Here is a 19,435-nt window from a genome sequence, read left to right on the forward strand (position 1 = left end):
TTTTTAACGGTTCAATTCTCTCAAGTCTGCATTTGATGATCCCCGATATCAAGAACACATCCGGGCACTTTCATGCGTCCTCTGTATATGCGTTCTTGAATATTGGAACTGAACTTCGACAGTTCATGATGACGTAATAAAAAATAAGCAAAAGAGTATGTAGCACAACTAATATGTGAGATTCTGTCTAAATAAAAGACAAAACGAAGTATAATAAGCTTTATCATAAATAAACAAGGCTTGTCCATCAAGTTAAACCTTTATTAAGGCAAAAGACCACTTAAATATGTATAAATTCTACTTACTGTTTTTAAAGAAAATATGTTTTCATAGTATTGACACTTCAATACATTTTCATTGACACTTTATTTAAAAGACAAACACAGGAAACCACAACGACCATGTGACATGCAGGTTAATATTTTTTTAATCAATACTATTTTAGCATTAACATTAACCTTAACATTTATTTTTTATTTTTTATATCTTCTACTTATTCTTGTGGACACATATGAACTGTGCTTTAAGAACTCATTCGGTCTTTTTTAACAATTAGTAATTCTTAATCTTTTTCATCACATAATTGGACAACATGTATTAACATATATTCACCATGAATTCCCATGACATCTATTATATATATTTCTATGGACTCTGGATATTGGACAGCAGATTGAACAAGACTTTTATTTTGGTCTGAATATATGACATCATAAAGCTGCGCCGTGCTCCCGCAACTGTTATGATTAGACTGAAGAAAGGTTTGTGGTTTTACGCATTTGAAGAGTTTAAATCGATACACGTCAATTTGGTAGTTTTTACAAGAGCTATATGTGACCATGTATTATTGAACATATCTGTGTTATATGCTTAATGTAACAATTTTGTGTTTTCTGAGTAAAGTGTATTTGAATGCGAGTTACAGAAAAGGTGCGTCTCAATTCGCGCACTATATCTTGTATCAGTTTCTCGTAAACACGAATTCGGGTTTTGGAAAAGTGGTGATGGAGAAACGGAGCTTTTCGAAACTCTTATTCAATTGAATCTATGTTTTGCCAAGTGACTCACTGATTCGAAGTGCTTGAATCACCGCGCGCTGACGAATCCTGCCGCTCAAAACAGAGTAAAAAATACAACGAAAGCACAAATGTGATGATTAACAATGACAAATTTGATCAAATCTTAAATGTTTTTATGACAACGTAATTCGTTAAATCTGCAAATTATTAAATAAGTGTCTGTAATTTATTATATATTGTTGTGCTCGTTTTGAGTGATTTTTGTATGATCAGTTGATTTAAGTCCATTAACTCTCACTCTGACTGACTCCCTCACCAGTGCGCTGAACTACTGAACTAGAGCTGATTGAGATGCACTCAAATTTACTGTTAATTTATTTTTCTTTCTGTTAATTATTCTCATCTTCAACAATTTTTCAAACACACAGGAAAACTTCTGGAGAAACAAATAAGATCCATACAGATGGCGTTTATTAAAGAGGAGAGTGAAGACATAAAGATTGAAGAAGTGTTCGGCGTGAAACATGAAGATACTGAGGAACAAACAGGTTAGTTTCATTCGCCCATATTTAAAGGGGTGGTAAAACACAATTTCACTTTTTAACTTTAGTTAGTGTGTAATGTTGCTGTTTGAGCATAAATAACCTCTGCAAAGTTACAGCGCTCAAAGTTCAAAGCAAAGGGAGATATTTGCTTTTTAAAAAATCAATTTCTAAGGACTACAGCAAACGGCCAGTAGGGACTACACGACATTCCTCCAGGGTTGCTGACATCACTAACCCCAATATTTACATAAACCCCTCCTCCGAGAATACTAAATAAGGGCGAGGCCATTTTATATTGCTTTGGAGAAGAGTTGTTGTGGTAGAGTAGGCTGGAGTGTTGTTGCCGCAATGCCGTCGAAACGCTGTTATTTTTATCCGGATTGCAGGTCGCCTTTGTTCAGCCTTCCTAGGGTCGGGGGAGTTAGGGATCAATGATTAAAATTTATTTTTAACTCGATCCCTCATAATTATTACCCAAATCTCGCTCTCTGTGCTGCACATTTTACTGAGGAAAGCTTCCACAATCTTTGCGAGTTCAATGCAGGATTCACACAGCGGCTTGTCCTGAAAGATGGAGCAGTTCCAACTCTAAGAACAGAAGCTGTTGTTTACGGTCCACAATCTGTATGATTTATTTTTCGTCGATGTGTTTTCCTGTAATAGTTCATATTGTTAATTGTACGTTGTAGCAAGGAAGTAAACAAATGACAATGCTGTTTGGCTCTGCAAACCAGTTTGTTTTCATACTTAACGTTATCCGATAAACACCTAACGTTACAAACTTTTTTTTAATCTCAACAGCGAACTTCGAATTAGTGTAAATTATTCTTTGATTAGAGCTTTTATGTAATGTTATATGTTTGTAGATATCTACAGGCATGCTAAACATGGTTCTGTGTTTGATTTGGCTACTGTAGTAAAGCCAATGTTTAGTGTTCGTTTTGGGTTATGCCTGGCTCACACTACAGGAGTTTTAGGCCGATTTATGCCCAATTTCCCCCTCCCGAGAATCGGAGAAAATATCTTGTCGAGGACCTCGATCGGTTCCGATGTTCGGCGCAGATTATCTGGTAATGTGAGGCGTTCACAGATCGAATCTTGCACCTCCCGATCTGCTCTCACACAAATCGGGCTCGCCCCGATCATATCAAACATGTTTGATATTAATCGGGATGAGCAAGATTGTGACTACGTCAGTACAGTCACAATAGCCAATAAGAAACAAGTAGGGCTGTCGTGGTGAAGGAATGAGGTAATTTTGAGTGACTCATCAGCGTGATATGCACATAGACCTTAAAAAAGGATATGCGGTATTATCTTTATTTATTTATTTATTGCTAAATAAAAGTGTTACACTGTTGTCAGCAGGCACGAAGACTAGTACATGTTCAGTAATGAAACCGAAACAAAAGAAAGTGGAGTAAACAGAAGATACAGTGTCAAAATAAGGGTCCACATAGTATAACAGAACATAAACCTGACACAAGCTTGTTAGATCATTGTTATATAACAGTTAGTTACGATCCTGTAATCTCACCAAACCAGAGGCTTTTTGCTGATATTTCGAGATGGTTCTCACTGCAGAACATGAAATCCACGGGGAGGAGTCGGATCCAGATCCAACTCCTCCCACCTTACATACACCTAAACCTAGCCAACTCCACCCCTTGGATCTTGATCCGACTCCTCTCCGTGGATCTCATGTACTGCATTGAGGTGCTACTGGATATTTCACCAGTATCGGCATTGCTCATCTCTGCGTGTTATAGACAGTCTGTCACTCAGTCCAGTTACACAGTTAGGCCACTAGGTGGCGGCAAGAGACTGCCTTTGAGTGAGTCATACATTTCCGTTGAATTAACAAAGATATTCGGATTCATTCTAATATACATGTAATGAAACAAGCTGTTAATTATTTTAACATTTAATTTTAACTTTGAGCTCCACTTTATAAGGCTCAGCTGCCCATTCCGGCGCATGGGCAAGGCAACGCTGAAGCTGACACGTCACCTCATAGAGATGATGCCATTCATTAGAAATATCCTTAAATGTTAAAAGGATGATTTTTTTTTTAAAGATTTCGCTTTCGTTGGTCACGGCATATTTTTCAAATATGACTTGATCTGAGTTTACATCCACTTTTCCGCTTCTGATCTGTTGCGTGAGATCAAGCGATCATTAGGGCTGCAACAACTAATCGATAAAATCGATTATAATCGATTATGAAAATCGTTGTCAACGAATGTCATTATCGATTAGTTGGTCTGCTTACGTCACGGGGAGCATTTACTGGTACGCACACACACGCAAGGTCTCTCTCCCTCAGGCGCTCTGCCGAGCGCGCGCGCTACACGGTTTGGAGCAGTCTCTTCTGTCTCGCATGCGCGCTCTTGCTTGCGCGCTCTAGATTTCGGGAGTTTGAACTAATTCGCGGGCATCAGGGAGCCGCAATCAATATGCGGGAGACTCCCGGGACTTCCGGGATGTCTGTATTTTGTCTCGAGCATCAGGTTGTGCAATCAGTTCGCTCGCAACGTAAGTGATGGATTAAAATAGCGCTACCGCAGAAATAGGTTAAATTAAAACGGTGTTTACAAAGTGAAGCATTAAATACAAAGGCAGTTAATAACAGCAGCAGTAAAATATTGTTTTTTAGTCACTGTACTCAGTGGTTTTCAGCGAATGCTTGTGCACTAATGCATAATTTCTCCTGTCCTTTACTCAAGCCTGTTAGCTTGCTGGGTAACGTTACCTCCATTCCGTTCTCTTTTTATAGCATTTGTCTACTAAGTTTTAATTGTTTTTCAAACGCGATCTACTGCGGCTCTACATTCACACAATTGTTTTCAGTCTTTCTATATTTATTTAATCAATTTATCCTTATATTATATTATTTTATATATTATATATATAATATATATTATATTCTTTATCCTTATATTCCTTATATATAATTAATTTTAAATAAAAATTAAATGAATTATATATTTTAGATGTTTTTAGTTTGTTAAAATTGTGTTAAAACATAATATGTTGGATATCATTTTTTTAACAATAATCATGTTTGTCAACTTGCCATCAGCAATTATCATTAAAAACAATGCAAATATTGATATTAGTAAAACTCAATGTGTGGCTTTTGCACTTTTTAAAGTACACTTTTACACATAAATACCCTGATTTACGGTTTTATATAGTTATAATAAAAAAAAAATCTAATTTAATTTCTATCCGATTAATCGATTAATCGAAAAAATAATCGTCCGATTAATCGATTATCAAAATAATCGTTAGTTGCAGCCCTAGTGATCATGGTGGAATCATATCTGGCATGATAATCTTATTAACATTTTGTAGTGTGTGATGCGCCATGATTTTCAAATCTTGTAGTGTGAGCATGTTTAAGATTTGAGGGAAGAAAATCTGCAAAGATTCTCCTTAAGTGTGTGGTGCAACCAGATTTCAAAATCGGTTAGGATTTTAAAACTCCTGTAGTGTGAGCCAGGCATTAATAGTTCTGGCGACAGATATTTGGCTACAATCGTTCTAAAAATACAAAAGTAACAGTGGCATACAGTCAGTAACGATCACCATAGATTCGCAGTCTTTACTCAAAAAAATCCCTTTGAGGACTGTAGTATAATTTGTTAGAACGATTATATGAAATTATTGTTTATAAAGCTTATTTTTTTGTGATACTATAATAATTAGTACAATTAAATAACAGCGTATCTAAAAAGTAATGTGACAACAACAAAAAACAAACCTTTCTGAAACGTTGTTTAACAGCCGTTCTTGAACAGGTTCTGCTCGATCATCTTCACTAACATTCTCTGGGTCTGATTGGTTTTATGGACGACATTGTTTATAATACACCAAAGCACAAACTACTGGTAAAGTTAAGGGGCATGACGTTTTCGAAAAATGTGCACTAGACGGTTAGCGAATCACAACACACTGGGCCAGCTAACCAATCTGGGCCCATTGCGTATTTTTGAGAGACTGGCTTCATAGAACCCGGAAACCATCAGACCGTTTTTACAAGGAGGGGCAGAGCAGTGAAGAATAAAGGTAAAATATATGAAAAATAATGCAATTATTAAAAAACGAAGCATGAACACATGTTACAGTGCACCCCACAAACACAATTAAGCCTTTGAAAAAATGTGTTCTACCACCCCTTTAAAAGATCTACATAAATAAAATTTCTGAAGATTGTCATATGAGTGTCCAAATTAAAGCGGTTTTATTTGACATGGAGCGGCGGGTCTTCTCATGTGGACAGACATGTTTGTTGAAATAAATTTATAAATTAATTAATTCAATAAATTTGTGTTATTCTGAAGAAAGGAAATCATATACATCTGGGATGGTATGAGTGAATAAATGATGAGAGAACATTAGTTTCTGGATGAAGTGTCCCTTTAACTATCACCACAGCCAGTGTTGGGAAAGTTCACTTTCTACATGAACTAGTTCAAAGTTCAGTTCACAGATTTTAAAATGAACTAGTTCAGTTCATAGTTCATACTTTAAAATTTTGAACTAGTTCATAGTTCTTTTTTTCCATATGTTGCTGCGAGCTATTACAGTCTCTGGCTGGGGAAGCGTGACGTGAACAGTCTCTGGCGCGGCAGACGTGACGTGAACAGTCTCAGGCGCAGCAGACGTGACGTGAAAAAGCTCAGGCTGAGGGGATACTGTGGGTTTGTGAGGCTCCTCATCTGCAAAGCCCACAGTAAAGGAGGAGATGTTCAATAAAAGGGCAAAGTCCATATACTGAGCGGAGGCGGACCCAGGGGCGGGATGAAGGGCCAGGCCCGTCGAGCGGAAGAGGGCTTGGAGACTGAGGTGGAGCAGGCTGAGCAGGGGTCGCTTCAGGGGTAGAGGCAGCCACCTTATCCGAAAACACAGGCGTGGAGTTGACCATCTTGTCCGAAGACACAGACGTAGACACAGGTGTAGAGGCAGCTTTCTTGTCAAAAGACGCAGGTGTAGAGGCAGCCATCTTGTCCAAAGACGCAGGTGTAGAGTCAGCCATCTTGTCCGAAGACACAGGTGTAGAGTCAGCCATCATGTCCGAAGACACAGACGTAGAGTCGGCCATCTTGTCCGAAGACACAGGTGCAGACACAGGCTCAGAATCAGGAACAGGCGGCCTGGCAGCGGCCATCTTGTCTTAGGGCTCAGGGGGCGTGCCGGAGGCCATCTTGGCTGGAGACAAACTCTCATGCCACACAAAACGCAAATAGAGCGTCACATTCGCGTATATTGCATATAGTTGGACGCTTGAACATTTTGAATCCATTTGCGCGTCCAAAGCGAAATTGACGTGTGTAAAAGGCAAAAAATTGACGTGTCTGAGGCAAAATCCGCTTCTTGTGGGAGGGGCGAGTGCTAGGCGGTTGTCTGTTTGCAAGATGGCTGATGTTGATCGAGCATTCATCGAGAGTCACCGCTCTGTATTTGCTCTGGAGAGCAGAACAGCGGTGTAGGGGTCATCGTCGCTGTACTGGGGTCCACCAGACCCTCTGGAGGCATTCCCAGTTTGGCGAGTTTCACCATTTCCTCCAGGAGCTGCGCCTGGATGAAGGCCGCTTTCAGCGATACTTCCGCCTTTCCCGCGCCCAGTTTGATGACCTGTTGTCCCGCATCTGAGCGAAGATCACCCTCTCCCTCATCCACCTAATCTGTCATTTATTTTTGTTTTGATGATAAATGTACCCAGCCTACAAAAGTGATTAACCTGTCCTGTGATCATTTTTTTTCTCACACAACACTGTCCAGACATGAACTACAGGTGCTGGTCATATAATTAGAATATCATCAAAAAGTTGATTTATTTCAGTAATTCCATTCAAAAAGTGAAACTTGGATATTATATTCATTCATTACACACAGACTGATACATCTTAAATGTTTATTTCATTTAATTGTGATGATTAAAACTGACAATTAATGAAAATCCCAAATTCAGTATCTCCGAAAATTAGAATATTACTTAAGACCAATTCAAAAAAATGATTTTTTAAAATGTTGGCCAACTGAAAAGTATGAGCATGTACAGCACTCAATACTTAGTTAGGGCTCCTTTTGCCTGCAGCAATGCGGCGTGGCATGGAGTCGTTCAGTCTGTGGCACTGCTCAGGTGTTATGAGAGCCCAGGTTGCTCTGATAGTGGCCTTCAGCTCTTCTGCATTGTTGGGTCTGGCGCATCGCATCTTCCTCTTCACAATACCCCATAGATTTTATATAGGGTTAAGGTCAGGCGAGTTTGCTGGCCAATTAAGAACAGGGATACCATGGTCCTTAAACCAGGTACTGGTAGCTTTGGCACTGTTTGCAGGTGCCAAGTCCTTTTGGAAAATTAAATCTGCATCTCCATAAAGTTGGTCAGCAGCAGGAAGCATGAAGTGCTCTAAAACTTCCTGGTAGACGGCTGCGTTGACCTTGGACCTCAGAAAACACAGTGGACCAACACCAGCAGATGACATGGCACCCCAAAACATAACTAACCAGGTACTGGTAGTTTTGGCACTGTTTACAGGTATTTTCTGTTTACATATTTTCCTTCCCTTCGCCTCTCTATTAATGTGCTTGGACACAGAGCTCTGCGAACAGCCAGCCTCTTTAGGAATGACCTTTTGTGTCTTGCCTTCCTTGTGCAAGATGTAAATGGTCGTATTTTGGACAGCTGTCAAGTCAGCAGTCTTCCTCATGATTGTGTAGCCTACGGAAACTAGACTGAGAGACCATTTTAAAGGCCTTTGCAGGTGTTTTGAGTTAATTAGCTGATTAGAGTGTGGCACCAGGTGTCTTCAATATTGAACCTTTTCACAATATTCAAATTTTCTGAGATACTGATTTTGCGGTTTTCATTAGTTGTCAGTTATAATCATCAAAATTAAAAGGAATGAACACTTGAAATATATCAGTCTGTGTGTAATGAATGAATATAATATCAAAAAAATTTCACTTTTTGAATGGAATTACTGAAATAAATAAACTTTTTGATGATATTCTAATTATATGACCAGCACCTGTATGTTCTTGCACTGAAGTATGTTGGTTGTCTTTACATTAGAATAATAATGTTTCATGTAATCTTGATTAGATATGGAATAAATAGCATTCAATACAAATCTCATATATTGAAATCAAGTTTTTATGTGATAAAATATTTACTTCACCACGTGACAGCAGCAAGCAGGCTCCTGATTGGTTAACGCGGCACAAACTGAACTGAACTAGTTACAATTATTCAATTATTCATATATACAATTATATATTGGCCTTCAGATTAGCTAAAGAATAGTGCGTAGAGCTTCATGGAATGGGTTTCCATGGTCGAGCAGCTGCATCCAAGCTTTACCAAGTGCAATGTAAAGCGTGTGATGTAGTGGTGTAAAGTGTATGATGCAGTGGTGTAAAGCATGCCGCTACTGGACTATAGAGCAGTGGAGACGTGTTCTGTGGAGTGACGAATCGCGATTCGATGGATGAGTCTGGGTTTGGCTGTTGCCAGGAGAACTGTACTTGCCTTGTGCCAAGTGTAAAGTTTGGTGGAGGGGGGATTATGGTGTGGGGTTGTTTTTCAGGTGTTGAGTTTGGCCCCTTAGTTCCTATGAAAGGAACTCCTAATGCTTCAGCATACCAAGATATTTTGGACAATTTCATGCTCCCAACTTTGTGGGGAGAGTTTGGGGAGGTTCCTGTTCCAACATGACTGCGCACCAGTGCACAAAGCAAGGTCCATAAAGACATTCATGAACGAGTTTGGTGTGGAGGAACTTGAATGGCTTGCACAGAGTCCTGACCTCAAGCCGATAGAAAACCTTTGGGATGAATTAGAGCGAAGACTGAGAGCCAGGTCTTCTCATCCAACATCAGTGCCTGACCTCACAAATGTGCTTCTAGAAGAATGGTCAAAAATTCCCATAAACGCACTCATAAACCTTGTGGAAAGCCTTCCTAGAAGAGTTGAAGTTATTATAGCTGCAAAGGGTGGGACAACTCCCTATTAAACGCTATGGATTAAGGGGCCGTTCACATATTGCGTCTAAAAACGCATGGAAGGCACAGCGGTGTCGCTGTCTCCTTCTTTCCAAATCGCTTGCTCTCCAGTGGCGTCTGTTGTTGCTGTGCAACCTTGAACTACGATTTCCACAACATGTTGACTAAGCTTTCAATATTGTTATGGAAAGGGGGGAAGCTGATTGGTTGGTTCTTGTCACATAACCTGCGGTGCGCTTGCGGCATTCTGAATAGTTTAGATTTTTTTCATCTCACTGTGCCTAGAAAAAGCAAGCACGAGATTTTTTTTTAATAATCATAGTTAATTGTATTGTTGTCATTTTTGTTTTGTGTGTTTAAGTTTTTCCGCAACCCAAGCATACCTGTAGGACTATAGAACTGTAACGACTGAGACAAATCAGACACAATTATTTGTTATATTTATGAAAATCGTTGCATCATCTTCTTCGTCTACTTGCGTCCTCTTCTTTGTCCTCTATCAATGTGTGCTTAGCAAGACCATTTAGTGCTTGAGCGCCACCAAGTACTATAACTTCAGCAGCTCCAGGCATGTGAACAAAAGTGCCAATCTGGTTGGTTGTTAAAAACTTTAATTTTACACCTGCCGTTTCGCACGTCGTGAGTAGATCCTCACATTGGCCCCCTTTGTTTAGTCACAAGGTTTTAAACGTCGCGAATAAACGCGTGCTATAATCATCCCGGTGTGCACCAGGCTTGAGTTTCATCTGGTTTTGCACGATTGAATGAGCTGGAGTTTCGGAAATTTAATTTGTTCTTGTTTTGCCTCCAGTGCCTTGCATGTAGGGATGCTTTGGTTGAAGTGCCTGATGCACAAATGCATTAAAACTATTGGCGCTTTTCCACTACACAGTACCAGCTTGACTCGCCTTTGTTTGGTTTTTCACTGTGTAAAAGTTGTACCTGTACCTGCTTTTGGGAACTTTTTTTCGTATCACCTCCGGCAAGGTTCTAAGCGGGCTAAGGCGATACTAAAATGTGACGTGAAAACACTGCAGACTGCTGATTGGTCAGAGAGATTCACTCATCAGGGTCAGATTCATCATTGCACACGCCAGACCAGACGGAGCTATTGTTTTCAGCAGTGTTTCGTTTTGCTCTCCTGAAACAACGTTTGTCTTCTTGCTGTGAGAAATAGCCACATCCCGAGGTTAAAAAACAGCATACACTCGATTTCCTCCATTGTCCTGTGTCCTGTGTGTGTGTGTGGGTAGTGGGTGTGTGTCGCGTAGTTCCTGTGGCATCGCTATGACGACCAAGTACTATTTTGGAGGTACTATCTGTAATGGAAAACAGAGCGAAAAGCGAGCCGAGTCGAGGCGAGGTGCTATAGGCTCTGCCTGGTTTTATTTGTGGTTATTATGATCTAAATGCATGATACTGGATGACCAATGGTTAATTTGAATAAAACTCAAAGTTAGTACGTCTTACCAAATAAAATTAAGATTGTTACATTTTTTTTAACAGATGTTACTGTTTTGTTAATGAACATAAATTTAACATAGTAAATCTGCATCCTAACTCAAGCTAATACTACTGTCAGCTCACTGTCAACTATGCGTTTCGAGACAAAACATGTAATATTAATATTGCAGCCTGCACTGCAAACTGTGCTGAAGATACGTGCCATCAAAGTCAGGCAACACAAACCAGCTTCAGGACTTGAAACAATATCCCCCATTAGCACATGCAGAAATTAAGAAATTAATTTTCTATTAAGGGACCGTTCGGTGTTTATGGAATGGACCACCGGAGGAATATAGGGGAGGGTCATATCTTTTTAGTCTTTGTTGAGGGGAGGGTCATCTAACTTTTTTTAGTCTAGGGGGAAGGTCACCCAACTTTTGTATTTATGAAAACAGCAACATTTCAAAGTGGCTTGCTTGGTGCATAATATTTTTCCATGTAGCTCCATTTATCTCTCTCAGTCTCGACCACCCATCGCTAGCAGATGGGTCTGACCCAACAAAAATCAGACACGAAAGATAAAGTCCAGTTTGGCATTGTTTGAAAGTGCGTACGCGCTCAGAAAAAGTGTATCATGTCAGAACAGGACGCCAATGAAATGTTACCCGGCAAAGCTTTAAAGTGAGCAAATAATGAACTTTTGTGATTGCGAATAAGTGCAGTGTCATGTGAGTGTAACTCTACCGCTGCGTTAACGTGATGTGAATGTACGTCGGGTTTTACAGTATTGGGACTTAAGCCTTATTCATACTTTCTCCTGGCTCCGCAGCGTGAGCCTCCGCTACCTGCGCGCGCACCTCCTCAAACGGACGAGGCGTTTGGCCTATACTTGGTCGGCTCGCCGTTGTACTTTTCTTTGAAACGACAGGAGGCGACTGAGTAATTGCCCTCTAGCCCATCCGGGAATCAGCGGTGAGAAGTAAGGTACACAGGTGAATGTTTATTTTAGTACACATCAGATCACATCACAACAGATTCGGCTCAAAGTCGTGCATCTTCGTGTACGGAGCCGCCCGCGCATTTACAAAATCTGCCGTGCACACTAGCAAGTCAAATGGGCCCTTGTGCAGCTTCGCGCTCATGCGGACGTGGCGAGTATAAACCAGCTTGAGGCGCCAGAACTGCAGCTGATAGAATGTGCGCTGTAGCAATACTAACATATTTATTCAAAAGCAGATTGAGACATTAAATCATCCATGATTAAAAATCATGATATCGCATATAAAACGACTGTTATCATGTCTGAAAACAAACACAAGTAACGGAGTTTACAAAACTGTATGGCACGTATGCACAGTGGTGCATTTATTCATCGCACAGACCAATCTTTTCGTAGATATGTCGCACTGTAAAGGACCCTTTTTAATGAACGTTTGGTGTAGGTAGGGGTGGGAGATATTGACAAAAATGAATATCTCGATATTTTTTTCTCAATATCTCGATCTCGATATTCAGACGATATTTTTGCAATCCTTCAGAAAATGTGTGCAAACTGGTAAAGAAGGTCCAGTTGGTCTTTTGACTTGCTGCATTTGACCTATTATTGTATAGAATTACTAGTACATAAAGATATGAGACATTATTGATTTAAAGACTCCTAAACTTTTTAAAATAATAACATATTATTCAATAGTCATTTATTATTCAAAGTCTTTATTGTTCTTTTATATTTTTAATAGGGGTGTAACGGTTCACAAAATTCACGGTTTGTTTTGATACGATACAGTGGTGTCACGGTTCGGTACGTTTTCGATACAGCAAAAATAAAGAAATGCCATAGAAATTTCCTATTTATTAATAGAAAAATTATTTTTAAATAATTGTGAGTTTTCCTACATCTTTAAACTTTTAGTTTTAGAAATGGGGGTAATCTTTGAAGGATGAACAAATAATGTTTTGGTCATCACATTAAAAATAAAATTTAAATAACATATAACATCATATAAAGATGTGTGACGTACTTGTAAAGCATTTTAATATTTCTGCCAAACTTCCATGGTTACAAGTTAGTGTTACTACATTAAATCCATGGTGAATGATCTGTGGACTTAAAACCTATAACTAGTTCATTCATGGAACAATGTTTCTCCTGTTTTCCACATTAGCGCTGTTTGATCAGTTAATAATGGATAAATTGTAATGCTTCTCACTAGATCTCGTAGCGATGTTATTACTTAAGTGGCGAATTCAAATGCTTTGTTTACTGGATCTCTTATGTAGTAACGGTGTTGCTTCAAGATCGGATCGCGCTGCACTGATATTTGTCCGAAATGATAAATGGTCCGTAAAGCACAAAATAATGAGTTTCGTTCCGCTTTCATTACATTTGCCAGTTGATGTTGCGCAACATTGTGGTGTTCGCTCCACCGCGGATTTTGGTCGGCAGGAAAAATGGTCCAACCACCGGAATGGTTCGGTTTGTAATGCGTACGGAACCGATCTCTTGGGAAAATGTATTCCATCTTTTGGACTCATACAACGCAATTTTCTAATGATGCAATCACGAAGCTCGCCACTCGAGGACGCCACAGACATTTAAGAAAAACTTTTTAACTTAAGATCATTATTCCACAAACAACGCATATTTTGCCTTCTCTTTACGATTTTGGATTGTTGCTTCAACCTAAACGTCATAACACACAGGTAAGAACTTCGTAGTTGTATATTGCAAATTAGTAGGGGTGGTGATGGCGCAGTGGATAAGACACATGCCTTTGGTGTAAGAGACCCGGGTTCGAATCCACTGTGAGACACCAATGTGTCCCTGAGCAAGACACTTAACCCCTAGTTGCTCCAGAGGCGTGCGACCTCTGACATATATAGCAATTGTAAGTCGCTTTGGATAAAAGCGTCAGCTAAATGAATAAATGTAAAAATGAATAAATGTAGTAACTTTAGCAGCGTACTCTCGTGCAATTGAGGAACGATAGTGATTTTGTACAAAAAATAAAATACAGTCAAACAAACCCCTACAGTATTAAAATCGCTACATATAATTGTTTAGAAGGTTATAGTGTGCGTTATTTGTTTTCTCTTTAACTTTCATGTTTGGGGGGTCGGATTGTACAAATTATGAAATATTCGATATCCCAATTTTGCATATCGTCCAGACAACAATTTGGATATTATCGTCTAAACGATATATCGCCCACCTCTAGGTGTAGGTATATAGGCATTGAGATATCTGTACATCTTAGCCAACCACAAACCAGTACAGAAGTAATCAATAAAATATAGCTGCAAGCAGCAATTGCGGGGCCAAGCCGCTGAAAGGCCTGTAGCACAATGCGGAGCCAGAAGAGCAAAAACAGCAGAAATTGAATGTATATGTAAATGTACATCAAGCACATCAAGTACAGCAAGTACTGTAAGCACAGAAGCGCAGCAAGCATTTAAGCACCAATAGCAGTGCAGAGCCGCAAGAACAAAAACAGCACAAATTGAATATACATGTAAATGAAGCACAGAGAGCATTTAAGCACCAACAGCAGTGCAGAGCCAGAAGGAATCGAAATGACAACTTCATAGAAAATTTTAAAGTTTTAAAGAATGGTTCGGGATTCGAGATGCATGGTTTAGCCGATTGCGCCACTCAGAGGACGTGAATTTCAAAGCAGCAGAGGAGAGCGTTCAGTGTGAGAATGAGTTCACAAAAAAGTTCCATGACATGTTAACCAGATTAGCATGCTAAGCTAATTAATGCTAATTTAGCTTATGACTTGGTACATCCAATCCTGCTAAAATAGATATCCTCGGATTCGACATGGCGCAAGGAATCGATAGACACCAATTTTATGATTTTGTGACAAACTGTTTACAAGTTACAGCCTCTGAACCAATTTTGGGTTGACCTCGTTAAGTTTGCGACATCATAACTTTTTTTTTTTCAGTATAACAAAAAAATCGGGAACAGTACTTCTGTGCGGCTCAGTCCGAAGATCATTTGAGCACATGTTTGGAGAAAATTGGACAAATTTTGAAGGAGGAGTAGCAAAAAACCTGTTTTACATTCGATCCAATATGGCGGCCAGTCACATTGTTGAAAAATAACATATGAGATATCGTTGAAATCGGCATAAGCCAAGGAATATATTGACATAAAGAAATCAAATTTCAAGCAATGTTAGCAAAAGTTATAAGCGTTTTTTCAAAAAACAATGATATCTCTGGAACACTAGGTGGCGCTGTGATCAAACTTCTCAGGTACTTCCGGGCCATGCTAATGGTGATCCATACCAAATTTGGTGAAGAAATTTCAAATAGTTTAAAAGATATTGCAAATTATGACAAAATTCAAAATGGCGGACACGGGGTACATCCCATCATGGCAAAATTGATATCCACGGATTCAGCATGACGCAAGGAATCCTTAGATACCACAATTATGATTTTCTGACAAAGTGTTCAAAAGTTATTGGCCAAAATAGCAATTTTGCATATCTCATCACCCGTAGGTGGCGCTGTTCCCAACTTTGGCGTGGAACCTCAACACATGCTTCCGATGAAGTGTACCAATTTTCGTTTCGATTGATCAAACTTTGGCCGAGATACAGCCTCTTAGCCAATTTTGGGTGGACCTCGTTAAGTTTGCAACACCATAACTTTTGAACAAAGATGAATAAAAAAAATCAAGAACAGTACTTTTATGCGGCTCAGTCCGAAGATCATTTGAGCGCATGTTTGGAGAAAATTGGACAAAATTTGAAGGAGGAGTAGCGAAAAAACTGAATACTGTACATTTCAAAATGGCCACTACTGTAATGGGCGGGGTCTTAATGTAAGGGATTGGTTGTGATCAGCATGATGAGTGGAATCAGGTGGACTAAGTTTCATGTCTCTAGATCAAAGGGTTCAAAAGTTATAACCATTTCAATATTGAATTTTTGAACTGGTGGTGGCGCTATAGTTGGTATAGTTGGTCCTAGAGGGTCAAAAATTGGTCCAATTACTATTCATTAGCATCACTACAAGTGTGCCAAATTTCATCATTTTCCTACTTACGGTTCATAGGGCTGCCATAGACTCCCATTTGCGGAATAATAATAATAAGAAGAAGAAAACTAACAGATACAATAGGTGCCTTGCACTTCGGGCTTGGCCCCTAATTATCTGGAAGGGTCATGCCTTTTTTCACAATCATTTTGGAGGGTCATAAAAAAAATTTGGTCAAGGTCAAGTCTATTTTGACTAAAGATCTCAAAACTCCTCCTGTAGCCCCTTAAATAAAAAATGAACAGTCCCTAAGATATTTATTTTGTTAAGGAAAAATGATGATTTATCGTGATAATTATCGATATCGGCTGATATAAAACAATTATCGTGAAAAATGTTTTTGTCCATATCGCCCAGCCCTATCTTAAACACATTTAACTTTCCAGTCCTCGTCGATATAGTACACCCACTTCAGAAGTCTTTACTAATGAGTTGAATCCGGAGTGTTTGATTAGAGAGGCAAACAAAATGTGCACTAGATGTGCACTAGATCTCATTTGCCAATGACATAATGACACCGGACAACCATGCAGCCTTCATGTCACAATATAGTGGCATGAGGTATATATTATAATATAATACAATAAGTTTCTTAGTTTATTTTCTGTCCTTAGTCTGCATTTTTTGTGTAGTATAGTAACATTTTATGGTGTCCTTGAAAACTAAAAATTAGTGCTGGAAAAAGTGCTTGAAAGTCCTGAAAGATTGCAGACAAATCCTCTTTCAGTAGACTTATTTCAGTATTCTTTGATGCCTTCAGTTGGTTTTTATGTCTGCTGTTTTGTGCCATTAAACTGGTGTCAACTTTTATTTGTCTGTTTTTGCTTTAGACCTGATGTTGCTGAAAGAGGAGAGTCAAGAACCGAATGGAATGGAAGAGAAAGATCAGTATGAGAAACATGATTTCATGACTGGAGATAAATCCAGAAAGATGGAAAAGACTTGCTCACGAAAAAGAGCTCAAAAGACCAAACCTAACAGTTATTTCACTTGCCGTCAATGTGGAAAAAAAATCTGTGATAAACGAAACCTGGAACTCCACATGAGAGTTCACACTGGAGAGAAACCTTTCACATGCCAACAGTGTGGAAAGAGTTTCACTCAAAAACCAAACCTTAAAACCCACATGATAGTTCACACTGGAGAGAAGCCTTTCACATGCCAACAGTGTGGAAAGAGTTTTACTCAAATACAAAACCTTAAAGTCCACATGAGAATTCACTCTGGAGAGAGACGTTTTACCTGCCAACAGTGTGGAAAGAGTTTCACTCAAAAACACAGCTTTAATGTCCACATGAGAGTTCACACTGGAGAGAGTCCTTTCACATGCCAAAAGTGTGGAAAGAGTTTTAGTCAAAAACACAACCTTAATGTCCACATGAGAGTTCACACTGGAGAGAGTCCTTTTACATGCCAACAGTGTGGAAAGAGTTTTACTCTAATGCAAAGCCTTAAAGTTCACATGAGAGTTCACTCTGGAGAGAGCTGTTTTACCTGCCAACAGTGTGGAAAGAGTTTCACTCAAAATCACAGCTTTAATGTCCACATGAGAGTTCACAATGGAGAGAAGCCTTTCACATGCCAACAGTGTGGAAAGAGTTTCACTAAAAAACAGAACCTTACAGTCCACATGAGAGTTCACACTGGAGAGAAGCCTTTCACATGCCAACAGTGTGGAAATAGTTTTACTCTAATGCAAAGCCTTAAAGTTCACATGAGAGTTCACACTGGAGAGAAGCCTTTCACATGCGAACTGTGTGGAAAGAGTTTTACTCGAATACGAAACCTTAAAGTCCACATGAGAGTTCACACTGGAGAGAAGCCTTTCACATGCCAACAGTGTGGAAAGAGTTTCACTCGAATACAACACCTTAAAGTCCACATGAGAGTTCACACTGGAGAGAGTCCTTTCACATGCCAACAGTGTGGAAAGAGTTTTACTAAAAAACAGAACCTTACAGTCCACATGAGAATTCACACTGGAGAGAAGCCTTTCACATGCCAACAGTGTGGAAATAGTTTTACTCTAATGCAAAGCCTTAAAGTTCACATGAGAATTCACACTGGAGAGAAGCCTTTCACATGCGAACTGTGTGGAAAGAGTTTTACTCAAATACATAACCTTAAAGTCCACATGAGAATTCACATTGGAGAGAAGCCTTATATTTGCTCTCATTGTGGACAGAGTTTTGCACATAAAAACATCCTTAATTCCCACATGAGAATTCACACTGGAGAAAAAGCTTTACAACAGTTGTAAATCTTAGAAATCACATTATCATTCACACTGGAGAGAAACTGTTCATTGGGAAAAAAATACGTTCATATGTGATCAGTGTGGAAAGAGTTTCACACGTAATGTAACCTTTAATTCACCTATGGCTAAGCCACGCCCCCTCCACTCACTGAACAAACAGTCAACATTCGGTGACAGGTATGGAAGCAAATAAGAGACATAACTATTTGAAATTTAACAGCCACTGAATACTTCGTTTTGAAATATTTTATTTTGAAAAAAGTTTATCTGAATTTATTTGCCCTGAATTCACCCCTTTGAAATTATTTTACTTTGGAAACCATGTATCTTAATTTATTTGTTTCGAATTTACCTCTGAAATGTAAATAGGAAAATTCTTGATTTCCATTTTAAAAACCTGAATTTCGATGAATATTTTTCAATGCTCACAAATTCTGATACAAAAAAAAAAATCAACTTACAGAATTTCAGATAAAATGGATTCAGATCTCAAATTCGACTGCTCAAATTCAGATCGAAAATTTTGACTGCTCAAATTCAGATCGAAAAATTCAAGTTAAATATTCACATGGTAACATCCGGGCTACCCAGGATAGGTTGAGCCTGTAACCAATTGACCCTTCGCCAAGCCACGCCCGAAAACCGCCACTGGCCAATCGTGTCTTAGCAACCGTAACTAGGCGCGGGAGGTCTGGCAAGCTTTCGAGTGAGAGAAACATGCCGAAGCGTTGTGCGTATGGCGTAGAAACAGTAACTAGGGAGGGCGGGGCTTAGCGAAGGGTAGCCCAGATTTTACCATGTGAATAATTTAACTTGAATTTTTCGATCTGAATTTGAGCAGTCGAATTTTTCGATCTGAATTTGAGCAGTCAAATTTGAGATCTGAATCTATTTTATCTGAAATTCTGTAAGTTTATTTATTTATTTTTTTTGTATTTGAATTTGTGAGCATTGAAATATATTCATCGAAATTCATGTTTTTAAAATGGAATTTAAATTTCAGAGGTAAATTCTAAATAAATAAATTCAGATACATGGTTTCCAAAGTAAAATTTAACGAAGTATTCAGTGGCTTTTCAATTTCAAATAGTTATGTCTCTTAT

At 39.0% G+C, this 19,435-nt stretch overlaps 1 protein-coding gene across 1 annotated transcript; it reads left to right on the forward strand.

The window, feature by feature from the left end:
• Positions 1-710: 710 nt before the first annotated feature.
• LOC143746682 (uncharacterized) lies at positions 711-19,023 on the forward strand. The gene is made up of 3 exons (XM_077238671.1): positions 711-761; positions 1,448-1,567; positions 16,906-19,023. The coding sequence occupies exons 1-3, from the start codon at positions 743-745 to the stop codon at positions 18,333-18,335; spliced, it is 1,569 nt and encodes a 522-aa protein (XP_077094786.1). The 5' UTR covers positions 711-742; the 3' UTR covers positions 18,336-19,023.
• The last annotated feature ends 412 nt before the right edge of the window (positions 19,024-19,435 follow it).

The sequence above is a fragment of the Siphateles boraxobius genome, unplaced genomic scaffold (assembly GCF_051911475.1).
Source record: "Siphateles boraxobius isolate OS27281-9 unplaced genomic scaffold, OSU_SipBor_1 100, whole genome shotgun sequence".
Classification (NCBI taxonomy): domain Eukaryota; kingdom Metazoa; phylum Chordata; class Actinopteri; order Cypriniformes; family Leuciscidae; genus Siphateles; species Siphateles boraxobius.

Coding starts and splice junctions, on each gene's coding strand:
- LOC143746682 (XM_077238671.1), top strand. Junction 1,568..16,905: donor AGATACTGAGGAACAAACAG/GTTAGTTTCATT, acceptor TTTTTGCTTTAG/ACCTGATGTTGCTGAAAGAG.